Source organism: Chiroxiphia lanceolata, chromosome 7 (genome assembly GCF_009829145.1).
Source record: "Chiroxiphia lanceolata isolate bChiLan1 chromosome 7, bChiLan1.pri, whole genome shotgun sequence".
Classification (NCBI taxonomy): Eukaryota; Metazoa; Chordata; class Aves; order Passeriformes; family Pipridae; genus Chiroxiphia; species Chiroxiphia lanceolata.
In genome coordinates this window covers 16450020-16475326 of record NC_045643.1, presented here as the reverse complement: position 1 = coordinate 16475326, position 25307 = coordinate 16450020, and the positions used below count along the sequence as shown (strand labels likewise).

General features: G+C 39.0%; 1 protein-coding gene across 1 annotated transcript in view; it reads right to left on the bottom strand.

The window, feature by feature from the left end:
* The window catches only part of PDE11A (phosphodiesterase 11A), a 126369-nt gene continuing 101062 nt past the window's right edge, over positions 1–25307 (bottom strand). Inside the window, 5 exon segments of the mRNA XM_032693770.1 lie at positions 1–4777; positions 4966–5067; positions 18756–18839; positions 21003–21077; positions 24017–24080. Of these exon segments, the coding sequence (XP_032549661.1) occupies positions 4757–4777; positions 4966–5067; positions 18756–18839; positions 21003–21077; positions 24017–24080 (346 nt within the window). The 3' untranslated portion in view covers positions 1–4756.

The window sequence follows — 25307 nt, the reverse complement described above, 5'->3', positions numbered from 1 at the left end:
GTTAATTTCAAAAACATGCTTTAAAAAACTGAATAAGCATAGTTTGATCTACTAAAGCAAACAATAAGAGTAATGGTCTTAAAATGCAAAAAAAAAGGAAAAGGATGCAGAAGTCTTGTTAAAAAGTTACACATTTTGCAAGTATGTGGGATTCGCATTAGAATGTACACACGGTACTTCTCTGCATGTGTCAGTTGTTTCCCACAGGCAAAGGTTCAGGGGTTATAATGGTATTCCCCATACAACTGTAAGATGCAGTGGCAACATGCTTATAAATTTGTAATTAAATACAAATTAATCCAAGAAAGAAAAGGTAACAAGCAATATACAGTATGTATTCCAATACTGGCACATTCAAATGATGGAAATCTCTGGAGTATCTCATTTCAGCTGATTTATACCTCCCACTTCATTGCTATGTTAGAAACCATTTATGTGACTTTACTCTTTAAATCTTTCATTCCTTTGACAAAGCCAATAAGAAAAACCTTCTTGCTCTACATTTTCTTGCCCCGAACATTCAGCATTGGAAGTGTCTGTTAATGTATTTTACATAACCTTGAAATAAACCTGTTTTAAAATTTCACTCAATGCATAAGTGACCTATCAGTAACTAAATTGTTTTAAGGGAAAATAAGTATTTGGCCTGTAGACTGAAACACTCCTATTTTTCGACTAGGATTACTTCATCTAAATACTACAACTGACCTTAGGCACTGCTGGTTGCAGTTTTCAAAAATAATTTGTGAGTACTAGTATTGGCTTTGTTGGTAACTACAGGCACATTATAAGATTGCAGTGCACTCTAAGAAGGAGCAATTAGCAAGGTCACCAGACCAGAAAAATGCAGCTGCTGTACCAAGGACACCATCTGAAGAAATACCTGAGCTAAAATGAAACATCCTTGTCTGCTCTGTGATTACAAAATATACAATTGACCTTCTGGGCAAGACCCCGGCCCTGTAAATAGGGTTGGCTCCATGGAGAGCTGTGTCCACCGCCACATGAGACATCCAGTTTAAACTTCTGGGAGCTACTGCTGCCTGACCCTGTGAGACTTTGGAGCAGGAGCAAAACCATGTCCTGACAGAAGCAGATGTCTACATCTTCATCATGTTATAAAGCTGTTGTCATTTGTCTGTAGGTCCCAGGCTGGGAGAGAATTGTCTGATTTTACTACTTGAACTATGGCCAAAGACACCTTTTGGGAATCTCATTCCTGGGAGGTGGGAAACCCTTCTGCCTGAGCCACAGCAGAGCTTCTACCCACGTGCTCCTTGCCTGGAACAGTGTTCGGTTTTCTGGTGGGGTCACAGTGTCGTGTTGTAGGGGAGCACTTTAATCCAGAATGGTGTACATATGAGCCTCTCCTGAGCTCTTCCACCAAAGCCTGTCTGCTCTGTGCATCTCCCAGGAGTGATGCAGAAATTGGGGCTGTACCCAGCAGGCATCCTTGTCTCTGTGCTAAGCACATATAAGGGGCTTTGGCAGCAGGGCAGGAGACAAGACCACCAATGTGACTCCCCACAGGCTGGTGGGGAAGATGCCCCTGCAGTTCAAAAGCCTGCTGCAAATCAAGGAGGATGTGAGTGTCAGGCTTTTCCCTGATTACCCTATGCAATTCTGTATTTGTTTTGTTGTTTTGGGTTGGTTTTTTTGCAAGGAAAGGTTGATTTCAGTAAGTGGTCTCACAGGTGGGGATCCTGAATGGAATTACTGTTTGGTCTGAACCATCTTTGAGGATAGGGAGGAAGATCCAGATCTTCTCCTGAGCATTTTTCTGGTGAAAAAGTGAGGGCTGCTGCCTGGCTGCCTAATTCATGGGACTAAAAACCTGACTGAATTCAGGCTGCAGTTAGCACAATTCAGTAGGACACCTAGAAAAAAAGCATTGCTATTGAACCAGCTTAAAGCACCTTTGGGGGACAACAAAGCCTGTGTGATCCTATGGATAATCTACGTGCTCATCACATTTTAGCACTGGAATTGTAAATTCTAGAGGCCTCATTTAAGGCCAAATTTTCACTAACTGCTGGAGCAAGTAAGTGGTTCTCTGTCTGTCGCTGATGTGTTGGGCATCTGCAGGGGAAGACCAAGCACATGCCCTCTAATTTGTCCTCACCTCTTGTGGACCCATGTTTTATATGCACTCACAGAATTAAGCCGATTTCAATGGTTTTTTTAATGTCTCCTTGTTCAGCAGGCAGGGAAGCAAGTAAAAGATGTAGAATGAGATTAAATGATCTACACAGTCATCTCTCCTGTGCATATCTTGGAAGAGTTTGGCAAAACTGACTGAAATACTGCGAAATACTGAAAACCAGATACAATTTCTGTCTAGAGACAGCTTATGAGCAGTAGCTAAAAAGTGGTTTCCACCATCTTAAAATATAATAGGCTTGGAATACATTTCTTAACTGTACTGCATGCTTCCACAAAGAATCTTCTTTTTCTCTCCAACAGTTTTTGTTTTAAAAAATAATATAAGATTTTTGTTTGTTTAGTTTCAGAGATCAAATGCTGTTCTGAGATGCACTACTGGGCCCCCCGGTTTCATCAGGGTTGCTTCGTTTCGCCTGAGAACAATTTGATAAGATCGAGCTGTGTGCTCTCATTTTCTTCCTTGTGATGGAGGAGCAGAACCATAACATTAGTCAGCAGTTTCTGAATTTTGACCCACAATGGCAAAGATACCAAAAGACAGGAGAAATAGATGGAGGCAATTACAAACAGTCACTTGATTGATGGTTGACATTGTTAGAGCTTCAGCTGTGTGTCAGCTTGCGGTGGTGCCGAATCCCCATCCCTGCCGGTGGGTGTTGCCATGGGCAACAGTGCACTGAAGCCAATAAAAAGGAGAGGAAATGAGGGGAGACTCAACCTTCGGGGAGGCTGTAGGGTATGCATTATAAATTATGTTATGCTTAACAATATGCAATACCAAAATTCAGGAAATCTGTGTGTACCTGCCAGCAGTACTGTTGGTTCCTAGTATCTGTTTCTCCCATAACGTATGTATTCTAAGTTTGTATGGCTTGCTGCTTACTATACTGTGTCTGTCCTTATTCAGAGAAGAAAGAAGTGGTAAAAGAATAGCAGAAACATTTCCATTTGATGCATGTACTCACTGCTGTGCAGTCTGCATTTCTGGTCCTTCCTGCTTCTTTCTGCTAGAGAAAGTGATGTGGTTCTGTTGTGCACTGACAGATTGGCTCACAATGCTACTGAATTTCCAGCTATTGTCCTACACACTGTGGTTAGAAGCACAGAGCCTTTTTGTTTTGTTGTGTTTCTTTTAAAGAAGTGATCAGCAGATTTGTTGTTTCTGTTTGATTGTGAGACAGATGTAGTCAGCTTTTCTAAGGCGCTAACGACTGACTTTCCTTGGAAAGGAGGAAAGCTCTTTTAGCATCTGGTCAGCTGGGCCAGGTTCTGATTTCCATTAAGTTGGTGCCAGTTCAAGGTAATTCCACTGAAGTAAATGAAATTTGGCACAGGTGTAAAACTAAGCTGAATTCAGCTTTAATTTCTGCTGCCAGACAACCCTATATTTAGAATCCCATTTTTCATGGAGTACAAAGGCTTTCTCCCCCCCCATGAATGGGCAGTCGTTAGCGCTACAACATGACTCCTTTTGTGTCCGGTCATGCAGCAGAGAAAGCACTCTCAAATCATAGATCACAGGTTTGCTACACTAGTGATCCTTGCACTAATAAAAAGTGATCAACTTTCAGGTAATACCAGGGTCATCACACAGAACTGGATATGTTTCGTTTTGTGACCTATCATGTTTGATTATATTTTTATGGACACCTTTACCACTGATGGCTACATGTGAGCCTTGACTAGAGCAGTGCTAGCTGTAGTAATAGCATCTGAAATTGTACTGAAAGACCTGCAAGAGAGTAAGAGGTAGTCAGTCCAGTGTGATGATATTCTTCCTCTCCACCATTTCAAAATATTAATTTCAACTGAAAATTATACTAGGAAGGTTTATCCGTGGTCCACTTTTTAATGTAATATAAACCTGAAGCACAAGGCAACAGATTTCCTTTTTTATTTGTACTCTATTTTCATAAAAGCCCATTAATCTTTTCCTTAGGGGACACTGTAATTTTAAAAAAATGAATGTGTTAAAAGAGCATTTTTTAAAAGAAAAAAAACCCACTCTAAAATTACCATGCAATATTTTGCCCTTGTGCAAACTTCCCCTTGCTGAGAAATTTGCTGCTCTGTTAATATGAATTTCTCTGGGAAGAAGGGACAGCTTGGTGCTTTTAAAGATAATAAAGTTTGTTTTTAAATGTAGCAAAGGTAGGCAATTCTAAAAGCCCTGATCAATCACTAAGAAGCTTTGTTGTAAAAAAATACTTCTTTAGAATACAAAGCAGGCTTTTCAGAATGTTCAGGCTTAAAAGAGGAGGGAGAGTAGGAGAGGAACATCACAAAAGCAGGCATAATTGATTCATAACATGTACTGAAGAGATGCAAAACAACAATGTAATTACATACTATTCTGTTTTGTGCAGCTCCTTGCATATGAATTGGCCAGCTTGCATCCCAGTTCTGCTCTGTATTATTAATTTTATTAAGATGTGAGTTCTTATATTTCAGTCTGTTGTCAGCTTTACAGATTTTTACAGCAGCAGTTGAAATGTAGTGGAGCTGAATGAACGCTTCTTATGTTAAGTCTTCCGTGTCTCTCCAGACACCAGCGCAATCTCACTGCAGACCTTCCTTTCAGTCCCACTAAGCCTCACAGTAAAAACAAACTATGCTGCCATCAAGATAATATCCAATCAATTAAGCATGTCTGCTAAAGCGTTTCTTAAAAAATGTCGGGTCTAAGCTTATGTAAACCTTTCAGACAGCTCTTATTGTAAAGTGACACTGATATTTGCAGGCTTAATTTATGTCTTTGAGAGACATTGTAAAGGTAGAGGAAAAGGAGGATGAGGATGTCACCTGAGAAGGAAGTCTTTTTTGGTGCAGCTCCTCCCATTTACCTCTATTTACTGCCACAGAGTCCAGCATAGGCTTCAGTTTCACATTCAGCTTCACTAGACACTGAAAGAAGATTAAAAAGAAGATGAATGAAAAAATATTGACACTGTATCAACTCCTTTGATGGACAGTACATGGAGTAACAGGGTAAAAAAAGAGTTTAATCTGCACCATGCCCCTACCCTCCTTGCCCCCAGGTGTCTACATACCTGTGTAGGTAAAGGTTATTGTTCTCATTGAGATCTTTTCATCTATCTCACTCATTTCACCTGAGGCTTTAAGTAAGCCATCAAAAATGTAAAAAAAATCACATAAGATGGCAGAGTTGCTGCTCAACTACTTTAGCTTTCTGGTAATCTGTATCTGTAAAGATAGTCCGTTTGAGGAATCCCTGTGCCTGAGGCTATCTGATTGCTGGCATCTAGAAGCAGGAGTTCCACTGGTTGGATAAATTGGACGAAGCTGAAATAATCTCCCTAGTGCTAGATTATTTTTTCCTACAGATGAGTAAACCACAACAGCACTGTGCTTTGCCAAACTGGCAAAAAAAAAAAAAAAGAGTGTGTGTGCTCAAAATAAAGAAAAATAAATGAGTTTTCCTTTGAGATTGCACTGAAATCACCTTTCTATATACTCAGTCCGAAGTTCACAGAGGCCAGTAAGAATCTTTTATCTGGTTTCATCTGGCTTTGATACAGTCCCAAAATTATGTAATTCCTGCATACCTTTGCTAGAAGTTTATTTTACCTTCCCCTTTAATATCAAATGCTTATGTGAAAAGACCACAAGTGCTTCACTTGGTTGTATCTACATTAAAGAGAGAGAGAACCTCATTAACAGCAGCACTGCATGTGAAGAAAGGGTTAACCAGTTACCTCCCAAGCAGTCATGTAATGTGTCCTTTCAGGACAGAGGAGTATTCTTTTTCAGCTTTTCTGACTAGCAAGAAGTGGGGTTTGCTGAGAGCTGGGCAGCATGTTTACTCTGACAGCATGGAAAGTAGTATTTGTCATTTGAAAGAAAGGGTTGGTGCAAGATTAAAAGATAAAAAAAAAAAACAAAGAAGACAGCAACAGTTCCTTCTGCATTTCTAAAAGTGCAGAAAATTATACAGAAAAGAAAGGAAAGGGGAAGTAGGTACCTTTGCAGTTGATAATCTTTTGTTTTAAACAGCAAGGTTAACAGCAACTGTTTTAAATGGTCTCCAGAGCCCAAACACCACTAAAGGACTGGATTTTTTTTATAGCTAGTCTGCAAGCCATGGGAGCTTGGCTTGCTACCGAAGTAAGTCTTGGTAGATTTTTAATTGAGCTATTATATGGTAATTAAGGGTTAATGGCCTGATTTTAAGATGTGCTGAAAACTTGCAATTTCAGTTGACTTCAGTAGAAAATATGAATGCTCAGCACTTCTGCAAAATCATACCATGAATAAGAAGCTGATTTGTGTGGAACTCAAAGCAAATCCATTTGAAATTATTTCTTCAGAATATGGCACAAACTGGGCAAATTATTTTGCAATCTTGGCCCTGGGGTAAGAGGCAGAGTTCACTGCACTGCCTGCCCCATACAGTATTGCTCACTGTGATGGTCATTCATTTGACAGAATGGATGTGAATTTTTAACATTCCCATCACCATGCCTCAGAACTCTCAATTTTTCTCTCTTTATTTCAGACCAGTGTGAAGTCCTTAAATCTGTTGTGATGGAGTCCAAAACAGAGGAGCAGTAATACATTATAAACAGCTGAAAATACCTGAAAAGCTCACTCCTGTTACCATTAGCACCTGCATTACCACTGCCAGCTCGGTGTGGAGAGGTAGCACATTAGGCACCCAACTCTTGACAGCAACTTATCAGATCCTTTCTGTGCAAAGCCAGTATCCATCCCTTGTCAGTTAAGCTCACAGGTATTTTCTAAATCTTGAAAGAGTTTTCGTGAAGTATTTTTCCAATATACACTTTAAATTAAAAAAAGTAAATATATATATATATATATATATAAACATCTCTGGTGGTTAAATCAGTGTTTAAAAATCAGTGTATTTCAAATCTCTCTAAGCACAAGGATGGTGTTCTGCACTCACACCCTGTCAGCCCCAGGATCTGTAAGCACAACCTGCTGTATTTATGACAGCTGTTCCTGTCATAAATGCTATACCAGGAACCTATACCAGCTACAGGCAACAGAGAGGAGATGGAGCTCACTGGGACAGCAGACTCTGTCTCAGTGTGGCTCTGCAGCTCTCAGCTATGTCTGTGTCCTTTTTGTACCCTTTTTTTTGCCATGACTGACCACAAGACCATGATGTTTTCAAGACCAGTGCCAGGGAGCAAACACAGAGGTCTGGGCATGACCTACTGCTGTGCCTGGCCCTCCAGGCCTCGGCATATGCCATACTCTTGTGCTAGGAGACAGCCCTGTCACGTACAGTGCCAAGGGGATTGTGAGTGCTCGAGGTGCTTACATCAATTAGCTTTGCATCAATACAGCAGAGAACAGAAGCCTGAGTAGGTTGGGAATGTATACAGGACCCCACAGTTCTACAGTAATCACTGTTGTCTTATGAGCTGTAAACATATTTTAAATCCAAAAGTAAATACACATATATTTCTTAGCAATACAGACTTAAGTGCACATTAGAGTCTAATAAACCAAATGCAAGAGAGGCCACCAGGTAAATAACAAGAATGGTTAACTACTGACATTAACTTTGATGAAATTTATTAAAAGGAGTATTTAAGAAAGAATAAACCATGTCTTTGATATTAATTTTTACCATAGAACCAGCAATTAATTCAATGGAATACCTACAAAATATATAGTCTAATTTTTAGAAACTTTATTTTGTTACACTTTAATTTAGATTAGGAAGACTTGACAGTGCAGATTTTGCATTGGGTCTATAAAATGTCTTTATTCAGACATTGATTTGATGTTTGAACCACTGCTTCTGTATTTAGTATCCTTTCACTTTGGGACTTTTTCATTCTGATCTAGTCTTTTAATTAAACTGACTACTATAATTCCTATGGAAATTAGCTTTTATTTTATTTTTTCCAGCTACCAAAGCATTTCAGTAGGATTTCTCTGATACCAAGTGCACAAATTGGATTTTATTTCTTCTTGAGATGTAATTAAAAACTCATTTGATTACTATATATCTGGCCCTGTTTTAATTATTAAACTCCAGTAATCAATTTGCTTTTATGAAGCTTCTGGGAAATTATCTCAAAAGCAACACATTTTTCTCCCTTCTGGCAGGCTCTCAACCATTCACTGAATTACATTCATAGCACCTGTTCCTGATCCGGATTAAACCACCAATTTATTCCCAAAGCTATTTAAGTTTATTTGACTGTAGCCTTGTCAGGGTTTTCTACCTCCTGGCTGCAGTTTTTACTTTCCATTTTATTGCAGGAGAACCCCTTGATGTATTGCTCTTCCACGCTACTATTTTTGATGCATGCCTCTTATGAACAGCTTTGCAAGCGATCTGTCTAATCTGGTATCCAGGTTCCTAATGCCTAATTTATTATTTGCCTTACTAGGCAGAGGCTTGGTCTTCAACAGTCTGACAGGGGATATCCCCCCATAAACTCAATAGTTCCAGAAACACCCTTTTTCCTTGTGTCTCCTTGGTGCAGCAGGCAGGCTGTGGGCTGGCAGGCAGCTGGGCTCTGTGGTGAGGGAACCCCAGCTTGGGAGAGTTCCCGTCTCCCGAGGCCTAGGACCTCAATGTCCACTTGCAGTCCTTCCACTGCAATGCAGCTGCCTTGCTACACAGCCATAGGTACAGGATTGGTGACCTTTCCCATTTTATCCCCTTTACTGTAAAAGCTGTTCTTAGCAGCAGTGATAAAGCGTGGGGGAGGAGCAGTCATGCTGGCACTGTGCACTCCAGCCTTAGGAAAAACCAAGATGGGTTTCCAGTTCCCTTCTGCATCCATATATTACTAAGCTGTTTGTCAGAAAGTTACTGCATAGCAGTGACTTTTCCTTACCATCTTTAATTATTTACGTGTCTTTTGGGACTATGTACTGCTCTGCCCACAGCATCCTTTCACAAGGTGTAGCTCCACTTATATGAAAGCTCCGCCAGCACAAGAGGAGCACAAGTTAAAGACACTTCATCAATACATTATGTGCATCTGGGAGAGGGGCAGGGCTGCCTGAAGGAAGAGCTCAAAGGGGAGAAGAGCATGAGGTACTCAGAGAAAGCTATTTATGGGAGAAGGTAAGGAGGGGAGAGTAGTGTTGGGTTTTTTTTCTTGTGTATAGAGATGTATTTCTTAAGCATGTTTTGCTAGATAAAGCATAGAGAATGCAGAAATAGTAGCAATAGCAACAAACTCCTTCAGGGAGAGGGGAATGGGTAGCAGCGGAGGCATTTGTTGGTACTCTGAGTACCAGCCTGCTGAGTTGAAGTGGGGTGTGGGGGGCAGAAGACTTAATTTGCTACATCCTGCTCCTCTCTGGGGAAGGACGTTGATGTGGCCAGAGGCTAAACTATTGCTAAAGCAAATGCAACATTTTGTTGTATTCTAAGACCGATACCAAATATTTTTAAAGAGGGGCACAGTATGTCCTAACTTACAAACACTGCAGGACCTCCAGCGTATATACTTTTCTTCCCCTCCCCACCAGAGATTCTCATCCAAATATTGACCAATTCTGACCTTGCTTAACTTACGAGCTTTGACAAGATTACAGCTCATGAAAGTATGGTTGCAGGGCTAATATTTACCATATAAATTCATTTTTATGACTGAGCACATATAAAAAAGTTATAGGTCTCAGTGTTCACTCTACTTTGGAACCCAGTGGTTTCTAATGAATCACTTTTATTATATAGGCAGTTTCTGAGTTGGAAGGGAGGACCAGTGACCGAGAAGCCATAGGGATAAATTCAGACTCGGTGTAAGCATATGAAGCATTGTTGAAGTCAAGAGAGTCATGACCAGTTACAGCAGAGCTGAATTGAACTCCTGAGTTTTGCTGAAGTGGCTTTCACGTGAGAATACATAGGCCAAAGGTGAGCCATCTATCTGAATGTCCTTGAACTTCAGATTAGTTCAGATAAAAGGGAACTGGTGTTGCAGACATCCACAGATCTGATCTTCATAATACTAATACTTGATGGAAGTTGTTTTGAAAACCTAAAAGTATTTCTGTATACATGCCCATATACTAAACCCAAAAAGACTGGTAAATTTCTACTTTCTGTAGGTAGAATGCAGAAGATAAAGTGATACAGAGAAGATATAAGGATTAACCTCTATGAACCCTTGACTGTGTGTGTATATGAATTAATTATTTGCCCTACCAATTCAGAACTGTATTTAATCATTATGTTCCAGAAAAAAATACGGTATTTGTGAGGGGGTTGAGTTAATGAAAAAATAAAAATAAAATTATTGCAATCTTCTCATGGTTGAAGTTTGTTTATTCCTTCTATGGCTTACTGAGGAAGGGTCCAGGTCATCAAGTACATAATGCATGAGTGCATTATTTTTTCATTTCTGTCAGGGAATTTTTTTCTGATGCCTAAAAATGTAATTAGATGAAATGAATATATTACTAATTTTCCTGATAGAAAACAGGAGGTTTTTTAGCTTCTCTCTAAAAATTGTTAGTGGAAGGAAGCCAGTTGTGACTGGAAAGGGATCTAACATATGCACCAGTGTTCAGCTCTTCCACTATGAATTAGTGTTAAGCTTCTTTCTGGTGAAGGTATGCTAGCAAGAATAATACTGTACTCCTTTGTAAGTAAACATGCATACTAGAGAAAGATGATTATAAGTAAGATTCACCATTGGTAAAAATGTGCCAGGTACTTCAGGGAGGAAAGTATGTACACAGCTCCTGGTAGCCAAATGTGCTCTGTCCAGTATCAAGCACGTTATGCTGCCAAAGGGAGAGTAATTCTGAAGGACCGGGTAGCTCAACTGATGTGTTGCTATAGTTGCAAAGGATTAATCTGTTCATAATAATGTCATGAGACCAAGGGTTTGCTCAGAAAAGAAGAGTTATTATTTCATAAACAACTTCTTATTTAGCTGTGCTGTTTATGGTTTAGATTCCATGTCAAGCATGCAAGAGATAGAATGTTTCAAACTCTTTTCCTTTTGAGATTTTAGCCAAGCAGCCAATCAATGTCTTCTTCCTTGCTATTAAATGAATTTTGAAAAATTCTTCAAACCATATCAGTCTCATATGCTGATTTAGTTCTTTGAATTTACCCTCAGCTGGGAATTCTGCAGGCAACTGTGATTCTGTTGTGTTAAACACTTGAAGCGTTTCATCCATCATCATTTCTAGTCCTTTTCTGATGCAATGTAGTTTGTGCTTTGTCTTTCTTGAAAACTGAATGGCTGTTAAATTATCCATTCATCTTCTTTCAGATTTGCTGTACAATTTGAGTTCCCTCTATTGGCTGTCTCTTCTACCTTATCTGCCAACTTTTCAATCTACTTCCTCAGATCTTTATACGTGTTTCCATACATGACTGCATGTCCTTCGCTATATATTGGGCAGATAATTCTAAGTACAACAACAACAGAAATTGCAGTATTATGAATTATTCAATTTTTCTCACAGGTCAGGGTGAAAGCCTTCAGTGAAGCTTAGCTTAGCTTCACTGAAGTCAATGGCAAATTTTGGTTTTTCTATCTTCTCCCAAATATCTTTGTCAATGAACTGCCCTTTCAGTTGAGACTGTTTGGAAGTAAGTTGAAGTACTCTTGTTTGAAGGGAAAAAGTACTCCTTTCTGCTGTCTCTTCTTCTAAACATTTTGGAGAAACTTGTAAATTCCTAAAATTATTGATAGAAATACAATGTTTCATCAATAACCTCACCAAATTACCAAAATCCTAGCAAAAGTGATATTCTCCTGATTTTCAAAAGCAAAACAAAACACCCCTTGCTCTCGGGAAGGAAAAAGAAAGGATCGGAATCTTTGTGCCTATTTTAAAAAGGTGTTCATAATACTCACAGACAGAAAAATTCTTGCTCTGAAACCAAAACTATGCCTTTTCATATTACACTGTGAAATAATGATGGATTTAGACAAAAATTGCAAATAAAAACATTCTTTCTTCTTTTCCTGTTTTTTCTTTCTTGTATAGCTCTTTTTAACCTTTTGTATTAGTAAAAAAGTAGCAGAAAAAAAAGACTCAGATTAAGGGCAAGAGGTAAGAAAAACAGTTTGCTAATGCTTATTCCATTACTGGAATAACTACTGAGTATCTGAGTTTTCTGAAAGCTCAAGAGAATTCATTCAGGGTGGCCTCGTTTAGATTCATCATTAGTAGACCAGCAACAAGGCAACAAAAGTGCTGAACCTATAGTTAAGTTCCCATTTCAAGGCTAGAGAGAGATCCTTCTACAGTGCCAAAATCATCTTTCTCTGGGCCAAACACTTATTCCTAACATAATCCTCAGCTACCAACTTCCCCCCAGCACTGGCATTTGGCCTGATTAAGTTTCCTCTGAAGCAAATTTCTTACAAACACAGCAGAATATGTTGCACCTGCTCTTCCTTGGATAATATTACCCCCTGGATTTCAACAGAAAGTGAGACTAATTTGATCTGCCAACATCTGTACAGCCTCAGTCCATGGCGTATCACACACTGCATCCCAAGCCTATCCGCCTTGTCAGCCAGGCAGCTTCAGGAAGCGTAAACGCATTATCTCTCTGTGTCCAAATCAAATGTCAGAAATAAGCCCTGCCAAAAGTGTGCATCTTTATGGTATTCTTTAGGATCTATTAAAAGTTATCCTTCTCTTCCCTCAACATGCTACAAAGGAAAAGCTGGTTTCAATGAGAATCACACAGAATTGATCAAATTGCTTTCTGTGAACACATCTTTCCAAATTGCTAAGTCCTGATTTTTGTTTCGTGGGGATTTTGTTTCTTTGGTTGGTTGGTTTGGTTCTTTGGGTTTTTTTGTTTGTTTGTTTGTTTTGTTAAAACACTTCTTAACAACTTGGGAACACATTTCATGGAATGTCTAATATTGCTCAGGGTGAACAGCTAGTGAACTCCCTGCCCCCTGACTAGTTGCTAACTTAGAACACAAGTGCCCTGACTTTTGTATCATCATTCCTAATTATAGGAGAAAGGTGGAAAGCCACTTCCAAAATGTTCATAGTGTCTTCATGACTAAATAATTTAAAAAATTTTTCAGTTCTGACTGTATAGACAGGACAGAAACATCTGAAGGAAAAAGTAATTGTTTTAATTGAATCCAGTGACTCTTGCCTGGGTAAAGACAAAGCCATGCCATACAATCCATTCTGGACAAGCAGAACTTAAAGGAGTGATCCAAAGCCTGAATTTCTTATACAATATTTCCTCATGCAAAATTGTAACTGAAGAACAGAGGGAAAGGGAGAGAAGTGATAACTGAGGAAGGGCCGCATCAGGATATAACAGTGTGAGCATGATTGTTAAAGCACACTTTTTTCATATTCTCTGCGAAGGAATATTAAAATGTTAATCTCCTGCCTTACAATTTTTAGTAGAATATGCACCTTTGAAAAAAAAAAATCACTGTGTGTATATGCACTTCCAATTCAAGTATCAAAGTCAACTCTTGAACCAGAGAAGTTAAAGCACAAAGGTAGCCATGATTCTTGAATATTTCTGTGGCTCTACCATTTATGATACCTTGTGCATTTAATCTAAGTTTACAAGCAGAATGGATGCTTTTGCAGCTACATCATCATACTCTACAGATAGATTTAATTACAAGGTCAGACATTATCTTCTGTAGGAAGACAGGCATATCAGAGCTCTTAGAGTTACAGACAGAGAGATAACATTTCTTTCTAAGTATGTCAAACAATGTGATAGAGAAGGATCTGTCCCCCCACATTCCATTCAAAACATTTAAAGTATTTGCTAGGCTAAACATAAATGTTTCTACTCTTCCCAGGTTCCCCCTATAATCCTGGATGGAGCAATGCAAATCCAATTTTGTAGATACTATTATATGTTTAAAGCTCTCAATACCCAAGAAAATCTTGAATAGCTCTAAAAACAGCACTAAAATGGAGCAGTTCAAGGAGCACCAAGGTAGAGGTGAGCAGGGCAATCTCAGGCACGCATAAGTTGTAAAAGTCATGAGCTTCTTTATCTGCCACAAAGACATCTCCCTTAAATTTAAATAGCTGCTGTCATTGTCACTGACTACCTGACTATGTATTTATCTGCCCAGAAGCAGAGTGCATGGCCTTTGGCCCTGCTATTCATGGGGTTACTGTTTCTGCCTAACAATGCCGTGAACAGAGCTGGGCTGCTGTTAGCATCTTTTGTTTGATGGGAATCGCTGAAGCTTTGATGTTGTTTGTGAGAAATATAACGATTAAAAAGAATAAGATCTTCACTCTCCCACTGTCTGCTCCCCACAGAGAAATCTAATCTGAGTTGGGAAAAATCTGTGACTGATCCCGTCTTAGGTAGACACAAACGATGGAGTCCAGGAGAGAAATCTGTTAGTGTTGAAAGTCTCAGCATCTCCTTACTGGAGGGTCAGAGAGGTAATTTGTCTTAATGATCAAAATTCTGTTTCCTGTTACACAAACATCTATGTTCAAATAGGTATAGAATACTTTCTTTGTGTGGTGAACACATCTGCCAGTGTAGCCATAGTGCTTTATTTTCAGTGGGATGCCTTAGATTTCTGCTTTAGTTACACATGCTTCCCCTTTATAGGTTATTCTTACAAAACAAGAGGGTGATTACTTCATACTAAAGCTACATTAGTGGATTTGAAATGCTCTACAGTTCAAAAAAAAGCATTTTCTTTATAAATTATTATTCTAATAAGCCTTGTTTCTCATCTGTACTGATAAATGCTTTTCTTACTGTCATTTTTGAATGAAGAGCAAATGTGATGCAGTAAAGCATAACCAAAGCCTCTAAAATCTGAGCTTCAATGTAAATGGATGACTGTTCTGCTACTCAAGGCAAAAACTCCCACTGTCACATAAAAATACTCTGATCAGTGATCACCACAGTAACAAAAAAGTAAATTCAATAAAATTATAATGTCCCAAGTGTAATAAAATGCAATGAAAAAAAAATGGGATGCTTTTATCTTTACAGACCTTTGATCCACAGTGTGAAGGAAATGGATTTGATTACTAAGGTATTTTGAAATTGGAGGTGGCTTGATTCCTACACTGAGCAGCAGATAGGTGAGAAAGAAAGGGAGCAGAGCTGGCTTACCTTGTGCCAGGACCAGAGTCAGGCTTACAGAGCAAGCACAAAAAGATTTTGGATTTAGGCACTTGGATATGGGAAATCTCTCTGTGCATAATTCCAGATATTAATTTTTTTAATATATGTATCCCCAGCCATCACTATATATCTATATTCACCTTCAGGCTTCGCATTAGCTTACAATGTAGCACAGTTTTCTGTATCACTGATGTTTTTTCTTCTGGATGGGATGGGCATTCCAAGGGGCAGTCAAACAGGACTGCTAATGGAAGTTGCATAGTTCTTGTTGATTTACTAATCACTTGTAAACCTTCTCACAAAAAGGGCCCAAACTCAGGGAACAGCCAGGTAAGCAGAGGGATGTGATACAAGTTCCCCAACAAAGGAGACATCATTATCCTTTACCTGGGAGAACTACTACACCTCCAAGCGGGTTGTCTTAAGCCATGTTAAGGAAATGCAGAAAGCAGAGCAGATACATAAAGAGTAGGTAGAACCAAATCTTCCCAAAGAATGTTTCGGAACATTTAGAAGAAAAAAGATAAAGCCATAGGAAAGCCATAACTCTCTAAAATGTGCTGCAAAGTTTATATACTGTTTTGAGTATGAAACATTCCTCATGGGCACTCTGGTACACAGCCTAGCTCATAAGCTTGGACTGCAGAGAAGATATGGTTTGTTCTAGTACCGTCAAAGGCACTGGGGTGGTATCAGACCACTCCTGGAAGTTTGGGCTGTGAAGCTCCTTCAGTACTGCATGCTTCAGACATCCACAGCTGCCAAGAACAGCCTCCTCTTGGGAACTACTTAGAGCAAAGACAATTTCAGGGGGCTCTGCTGATCTCACATGGGACTAATGGGAGTTGCCAGCATTCAGTGGTTGCTGGGATCATCTCTGCTGTGTGGGTGTCAAACAACAAAGACCACAGCATTAGGTCCTGCTGTAGCAACTGTAGGGGATCGCATTCCCCACAGCATTTCCTTTGGGGATCTGCCCACAGAGATTCAGGACTTCTACTCACTAACAGGGGAAAAAATACATGCAACAGCCTTGATTTTGTTCTCAATGGCTTAATGTTGTAATTTTGGCATGAAAATGAGTGTCAAATGTTTGTTTGGTTTTTTTTTTTTTCAAACACGTTTTTTATAAGTACTGTGGTAGTGAGCTATATAGGTATCACTAAGATTTTACTGATTTGTCAGCTGCCACTCCACCTCTTTATATTGCATTTGCAATGATGTAACCTGTTCTCTCCACACATGCAGATCCTACAATGTATTACAATGTCAAGAATTTTAGAGCATGTTAGAAAAAAAAAAGAAAAGGAATCTAGGACTTGGCCACAGTTGTGTTCAGCCAGCCCTAAACAGAGGACTGGCAATGCCTGAATACTGTGCTGATGTGATATGTGTATTGAAGTTTGATTAAGCTGGATATGAAAATTAAAACTTGGCTCCACACTGAAGAGAGAATCTCCTGCAGTGTGATACTATGGCATCCAGTTTTCTGTTTACCCCTAAGGCTGCTGCTGCTATGACTTCCAGGTTTGTTGATGTCTCTTCTTTAAGTTGTTGAGCAGCAGGCTAATGGCTGCACAGCGTGATGCAAAGACAGTAGAAAGCAGGGAAATCAGATGTGAATATATTCCCCAGAGATCTCCTGCTAAGATGGAGCTAACTAACCAGAGTTTTACTGCTCAGATGTAGTCTTCTCATGCAGAGGATGGGCTGATTATCAGCTCTTCCTGCTTTACTGTACATTTTTGGATTACAAATGTTATTATACATAATGAATTCTGTTATAATATGCATTCTAGTGTAATGTGAACTATTATATTAAAAGGAACATTATTTTTAAAGAGTTTTTGTCCAAGGCCAGTGTCATTGTCTCTTCCCTATGTTGTTCAAAATGATCTTGGTAATCTAAAAAATACAGGTTTATATTCTTCTGTCCTTGTTTTGCCTCAGTTGTTCAAAAGCCGTAGCTGTAGTTTATTTCATCAGGACAAAGGCTAACCTAAGGAATGGACAGGATCTGCTGGCAAAGCAGCAGCCCACCTTGCTGTTTACACAAGTGTCTGTTGTCCATGTCACACAACAGGAGTTGCTGTTGCTGCTGGGCAGTCACTTCATTATTGCCACAGTGGCAGCCTCAGATGCCACAAGGTATGGAGGGCAGAGGGCACATCATCCTTCTTATCTTGTATGATATTGGTGATATATCTGGTCTATAAAATGAAAAGGAACTGCCACTCTATTTTTATTTTTGTTTAGGGAAGCTACAATCAGGGTCAAGTTAATAATTTTAATGTTAACATGGGAGCTGTATCTGCTTCCCAGCTCCCATCTATCATCACTGACCCATTCATTTCTTCAAGGTGTTAGGCAGTCTAGGGTGCAGTAGTAACATGGAGAAGACCTTGTTACAGTTCCCCAAAGACACCTAGTGAGAACATCCTCATGTCTTCTCAGATACCACTGGCCAAACTGTCAGTCTTTGCTGGTATAAGGTGGTCTGTGTGGTTTCAGTGAGTAGGGGGAAGACTGACTGACACAGTAATTGATGATTAAGTTTCTACAGTGTTACCCTGCATTTATCATCCTGCTCTTGAAGCTCTGCTTTCTATACAGATAAGAGAGAAAAAGTTACAATGGTGAAGCCATTGTGAAGCCATTTACTTGTTACACAAGTAAAATCCTGAAGCTGGTTTAATCCAAAAAGACAGAAGCATTGTTCTGGTAGGAAAAAAAAATCTTCACTGAAAGGCTGGTAAAGCACTGGAACAGGGAAGTGATAGAATCACCATCCCTGGAAGTGTTAAAAAACCATGTAAATGTGGTGCTTGGGGACATGGTTTAGTGGTGGACCTGCCAGTGTTAGTTTAATGGTTGTACTCAATGATCTTAGAGGTCTTTTCCAAACCTAATGATTCTGAAGTCATCTATAGCCTTAACAGAGGAGTACTTGAGAGTTTGCACACTGTATGTCAAATACCCAGGCAGTCTGTGCAGAAGTATAATTAAAAGAGTAAACTCTGAGTTAAACAGCACACAGGTTAAACCACAAATCATTTGTCACTGATCTTAAAGGCTTGGCCTAGAGTGCCTCTTAACAGCTTAAAAATGTGCAAGAAGGAAGTGCAAAGGCTCAGCCTTGAGCTTGCCTTAGGGTCACACAGACTGGGACAGGTTTGACGGCAGCACCTACTGAGATTGTCCCGCTGGCATATCTGTCCACAGTACTCCACACCTTATCATGATGAGAAGCAGTTTGTCTCAAACATAATAAAATAAACAGTTACCCTATCAGCTTCTATAACTCAGAGAGGAATTTTATTTGCAGACATTACCACCTTCAGAGAATCTGAAGATTTCTGCATAGAATTCAGACTTTTGGTAAAGTCAAAGAAAGAGAAGGGTTCAAATAGCCTTCAAAGCTTCTCTGAAAACTAATTCTTTTTCCCTATGGAGGCAAGAACAATATTCTCTGAACTCTACAGGAGCAGTAAGTAAAAATTACCTCATACAATGGCATGCAGATGCTATCAATCCACTCGAGCTGCAACCTGGGTAGTTCATGTTTCCTGTTCCGATCAAAAATGGCCTGAATTGAGAAGGGAACAAAACTGTCATGCTTTATTACATTGCAGTATTTTACAGACACATCATCCAGCACTTTTCAGCTATGATCAAATTCTCTCAACTAGAACACTTTGTAAACCATAATCAATCTTTGCAGCAGACTTCCTACTGCTTTGCATGGCATAAAAAATAAACTGTTTATTTTCAATTCTGTTTTGAAATTTTTAGGCTGAATCTGTTCGTATTTTATAATTCTGTGATGTAAAATAAATGCTCCACAGTTGGAGCTGAGCTGGTAAGTAACCTCCTGTGCAAATGTAAAGTAGATACCTTTGAGTAGAAATTTCCCTTCTCTCACATAGGGTTTTCCAGCTCAGCAAAATGAACAGTGATGGATCTGGGCTGGCTCTCTCCCTCCCAGTTACAGAGCCTTTCTGCAGAACCAGCTGTGACTGTGAATCCAAAGGGTAGGAAATCAACAGATTCATTTTGGGAGCAGTTATCAATTTGTTCCTCTGGAATCAGCCTAATTCACAGCTCACTGCTCTCCCTCAGTGATATGTCATGGAATAGGTCAGCAGTTGATCTTGTTTAAAAATTCCTCATTAATGTAGTAAAACTCTACATGCTTTTGATCCTTAGCCATAACTGTTAGAACTGATGGCCTTACCTCCCAACCTAAAACACTTAATACATCAGTTTACTGAATTTTTTTTTAAGTGGTGAAGGGCCAAAAAAGAGGATAATATTCCTTCAAGCAGTGAGGCTTCAGAACATCCTACATGTGGCCCACAAATGACTGTATCCTTGGTACAGACCGTAGAGCCCAAAGGAAGAGTGAGAAGTCTCCCTATTATGGAGAAAATACTAAAGCTATTTAAAGCAATACATTTCTTTCCCACCTGTCTAGGCTGTTGGATGCAGATTTTCAGAAGACATGAGTCCAGAAGAAAGCTCTGGCTTTTGCCTTTCTCTGTGATTCTACCAAGGTATGCCCAAAATGTACATGTAATAACATACTTTAAATAATTCTTACTGTTACTGGACCTGGGGCATTTGCACTGGCATTCATTGCTACTTGAAGACAGTAACATTAACATGCGTGTTAAAATAAAACTACTTCCTATTATGTTTCCTTAGTATGAGAAACACACTTCACAAATTTTATGTAAAGGGCAGAAAAGGCACTTACATCCATACTGTATGGAATGGTGCTTTCAGTTATCATGGTGCCTAGATTTAGTCTCAGAATTGTGAACATCACGACTGTGATTACTGTTCTCCTGGACTATAGTTCCCACTTTTTCTGAGAAGATGTATGCACAGAACTACTATAGGGAAGAAATCCATTTGTGCCCCAAACTCTGACAGTATACAAAGTGAAAAACCATTTATTGTAGCTGAGCATTATTTACTACCAACTTTTAAGCTTTATTGACTTCATTACATCACCACAGGCTTATGTGTGAACATTAATGTAGTGAGAACGAGTTTGAGATACTGGAGTGGCCTTTTCATATTTGGAAGCATAAAATTTTGGAAGCATATTTGTAAATGGCTCGTAGGTTAAATTCTTTAGAATACTTTCTGTTACCTGTTGCCTCCAGGTAATGGCTTCAGAACATTTTGAGTTATTTGACTTGGATAAGGCTTTCTCTTCTGATCATTCAATGAAAAACTTTATGAAACATTCCTAATTCTCATTTGACACTTTATACCCATCTGCCTATAATTCACTCAATACTGATTTACTCTTTTATTCACAATGTTACATTTAGCTGTATACCCACAGAAATGCATTTCAGCATTTGATACATCAAATAACACAGATAAACAGCTGCAATATAAAGTAAATCTGAAAATTTTGATTTCCATAGGTAACTGGTGATTTTTGATTTGAATTCTGTGTATTAAAGCCAATACCTACTGCTTAGAAAAGTCAGTGACAAGATAATTTTGGGAACAGGTATGGAAAATGGGTAAAAGGGCTCAATGCACAAGTGACTGCGTTGACAGGAGAGATTTTATATATGGTTATAAATGCATATCCTTCTTGGACAGAGGTTCAATTCACTCCAAGACTTTTCTTTGTGTACAAAATACAGTTCATTTTTCTGAATGAGGCCAATAATATTTTCTTACTCTATTCCAGTTAGTAACTATTACACAAGTGATAAAAACTTACTGAAGGGGTGAGTTTTAGTTCAGATCTTTCTCTGTCTCCTTGTTCAAAGAACTCACTGGTTACCAGCTCAGCTGCCTAAAACATAAATCATGATAAAGATTAGAGTCCTTGTTAAATAATTTTTAGCATAATGAGTTTCTGCTTAGACCATGACTTCAGCCCATGCTTAACTGTAAAGCCCCATTACATGACTGATGTCAGGCACATGTTCATATAGTTTTCAGGACTGGGCATACAGGGGGTATAAAGAGCCATATTCACTGACAGGCACAGTTATTTACCCCTTTTGATAGGGAACTGACTGGGGGAATTACACTGCAATGTCCAGGTGGCACTCAATGCTGTTATGTGCAACTTACTGAAGCACTGAGAACAGAATGGAAAATTATAGCTTCTTGTTGGCATCCACAATTATGTCTGTAAAGATGCTTTTTAAAACATGCAAGAACTCTCTGGGTATTTACAGGCCATTGCCCTCTACACACAACTTCACTTATCAAAGAAACTTAATTAACCAATACCCTCTGTTATCTTAAACTAATGTGAATTCATAAAGGGGCTTTTTCCCCTGTGACTGTTATCACTATAGGATCTGGATATCTAAATATAAACTCAGACTGTGATGATAATATTGATTTAAAATCAAGAACTGGCAGGTTGGAAGTTGGAATGTGTCTTTCTGACTTTTGTGAATGAAGATGTTCTATTCACAGCAGAGATCTGTGCTTCTTAGGAGAAGTTGAGATTTAAAAACAAATTTGGTTATGGAAACAAGAGGGATTTTAGGAAGTCAAACAGTGAGTAATTCTGATATAGTACTGTACTCTTGTCACGTGTGGGGCTCTGAAGGTAAGCATGTGCAATATTTGAGATGCAAAAAAACTGGAAACTAATCTACTGAAGATGGCATTCAGATCCTAAAGCTCTTGTCATGCCTGCGTATTGTTTTCAAGTCAGGAAATAATATTTCATAAAGCCAAGCCATGAGAGGGTAGACTAAGCAGAGAACCTGCACTTCAAAAATCTCAAAATTTCTTGCTCTACCAACTGCATGGTAGGTAACATTCCCAAATCCTAAGATTGTTATAGTTGAAATAAGAGTACCAAAATAAATTGGAAGTAGGTGAAGTGATGTTATAAAATACTCTTAAATCTTGAGCCAGGCTAACATAGTTTGGAACTTTATAATGTATGTAATCCCACTGCATTAATAAAACTCTGGATCAATATTCCAGATAGAGGAATAATTTAACGACTTAGCAGCAATTAAGGGTTTGCCAAGTGTATTGTATAAAAATAATCAAAACATAGTATCATGCCTGTGTCTCAGTGCTATTCTGATCCTGTTTTCCTTATGTCTCTTTCCCTCTTCTTTTATCTGTTTTGATCTTTTCTTCCTGAATTTTCCTTCCTACATGTGGCTTTTATTCCCTTTGATTCACGTATTTTAATCTTTTTCTCCCTCGCTTTTTATGGTTTTTTTTCCCTTTTGGCACAGTTGAGGTCCAACTATTTCCTGTCTTGCCTCTGTGGACTTATTAGCACCTCTGCTCAACGAGGTAATGTTTCAATCAATCCCAGACTGGATTTTTCAATACAAAGTAAACCTGTACACTAGGCTGCAGGGGAATTTTCATCCACAGACCTCAAAAGTGATAAGCACAAAAACCCCCAGTTTTCCAGAGACTTCAGCACTAATTCAGCACAAAGACTAACAACATGGAAAGCAGCCCCTACCCGATATTTTGGCTGTCAAAGAAAATGCAGAAGGGTTAAGGAGGAAAAATGAGGAGGGATTGCATGCACTGCAGCTGTGGCCAGGTGGCACTGAAAAATCTTGTGACTTGTTTTCCCACTGCAGGATATAAGCAGCTTTCCTGATTTCCATGTGAGGTGGCCATTATTCTGGCCAAGTAGAGCAACGGCCTTAGAAGAACTGTTGTCACGGTCTGCTTATAAAAGCAAAAAAGACTCACCTGACAAAACTGCAAGTTGAGCTGGGCCCTCCCCCCATAAATGTTTTTTTTTTCTTAGTTGATGTGTATGTAACTTTTGTAGATCCCTTTCAGCTTCTGTTACTTCCTCATCCTTCTCCAAGAAGTCTGGCTGCTCCTGTATCAGTAGTTACCTGGTCTAGCTTACTCTTTTTCAGCCCATCTTTATAACTATTACTTTGCTATTACACCAAACTCCCTCCAGCTGTGTACCCACACCCAGCTGAACTGGTATATTTTCTATCTGCTTCTTGATGCTGTATATCCCTCCAGAAGCTGACACAGTCTGCCTTCTACTAGCTTGTTCTGGACCTCAGTAAAGGACAGAGAATGATTAGCATGGACACTGGAAATATTAAGGATGGATGCTGGGTAAGGGAGGATGCCTAGAAGAGGGGAAAATATTGGAGCAAAGGATGAGACTTTTGGGACATGTTGCTTTCTTATATTGTACTTGCTTGCCAATGCTGGACCCCTATTTTTGTATATTGCTAAAGAGCCTACTCAATAGCAGAACCATGAATTTTTATTTGTTTGTTTCTAAGTAGAGGATGCTAAAAAAAAGCTCTATATTAGCAGTTTTTTCAACATTGTTAAGAAAATGAACACATTTCTCTTATCATATGTACTGAAGTTTTATGTTAATTGCAGTTTGCAGCTCATCTGTTGGTATTTTTGATTTAGGGAAGATTCTGTCACTGTTAAGGAAAACTTCGGAATAAAACAAGTAAGCCCAGCTACGTGTGGGTAACGACTATTTTGTTTAATCCATCCATTTTTGGATATGGATTTGAAAGGTTAATAAGAGGAGACGCTGTAAAGCCAGATGTACACACCAGCATGTGTACAGGTAAAGATTATGCAATAAACCATTTTTTGCAGAAACCCCCTGCTATTTTTTTTATAGCACTAATACCACTGTAAATTGATTCCAGTTTTGGTCCCTTGTAAGCCAGGGCCCTGGGAATATTGTCCTGCCAGTCCCGCCTCCTCTCAGCCCTGCTATTAATCATGACTTGCCTGTCTTGAAATCTCCCACGGTTTGGTCACAGCTCCAAGGTCACAGGCTGTCATTAGCATTGATCTGAAAAACAGAAATGAACAATACAAGCTGAATCAACCTTTGTTGGATTTCTAAACAACTGTGCTCTGGATGCATAAATAAATAATACGTATATAAAATGTCAGCCCTGGCACCTTCTTTTCCTCCAGAAAAGAATGATGTTTGAAATCTCAGCCATCAGCATGGCTTTTACATCACAATTGTGCCTCGGAAGTCTAATGTGTTGCAGGTCATAAGATGATGAATTTTGGTATTGTGCATTGCACACTAGAAAAGAAATGATATTGCAAGGGAGTAACTGCTAATTTTGCAATACTTCTAACACTACTTACATTAATACCTATAATATATTAGAAAGCATGTGCTTCACATGATATAAGTAAGGGTATTATTACATAATAACACCTACAACTGGATTAATTTATATGCCTATTTGTTAGTGACTGCTGTAGCAAGAGAGCCTATAATCACAAGAGGCATTCCAGACACTGTTTAAGCAGTTTCTACTGCTCATCTACAATAAAAATTTAAGATTTACTATGAGGTATATGGTTCCACTGTAGTTTAATACCTAGCTACAACCATGTTTTATATGCATTAGGAGAAAGAAACCATTCAGCTGTAGAAAGCGTTTATGTACAGTACATGATGCAGATAAAAGTCTAAGAAAGTTTAAATGAAGAACAAGGGCACTGAAAATGAAGCATCAAATATATTGTCTGAATCTAAAATTAGGAGTGGGTGAAATGGTACGGAAAATAGAAAATGGCCAATATTTTGGTCAAAAGACCAAAACAAAGCAGAATTTTAATGAAATTTCAGATAAAATGAGACATAATTAGGCATGCATACACAGATACACACATTTTATTGTCTAAAAAGCACGATGCACTTAAACTATCCACAAAGTCTGGGGTTTTCCATAGGATGCACATTCAGGGCATTCTTGAGGGCTAGAAGAGTACTGTGTATATGCAAATTCTCAGGTACAGACTGGAAGAGCAGAGAAAAGCATGGCCAGTGAAAGAAAACAGCTGAGAGGAGGAGGGAGCGGGGAAATGGACAAGAAAGATCCTTGTGTCCTAAGGCTGAATATTGATGCTTTCTGGAAAAAGAGCAGAAGGGCTGAACAGTAACTGGTGAGGCTGCGAGAAAGGGAAGAAAATATGACAGAGTGTGAAGGCAGAAACAGGAATGCAGAAGGTGAAGTCATGCCAATTAATTGCAGCTGTTTGCCAGTATTTAGAA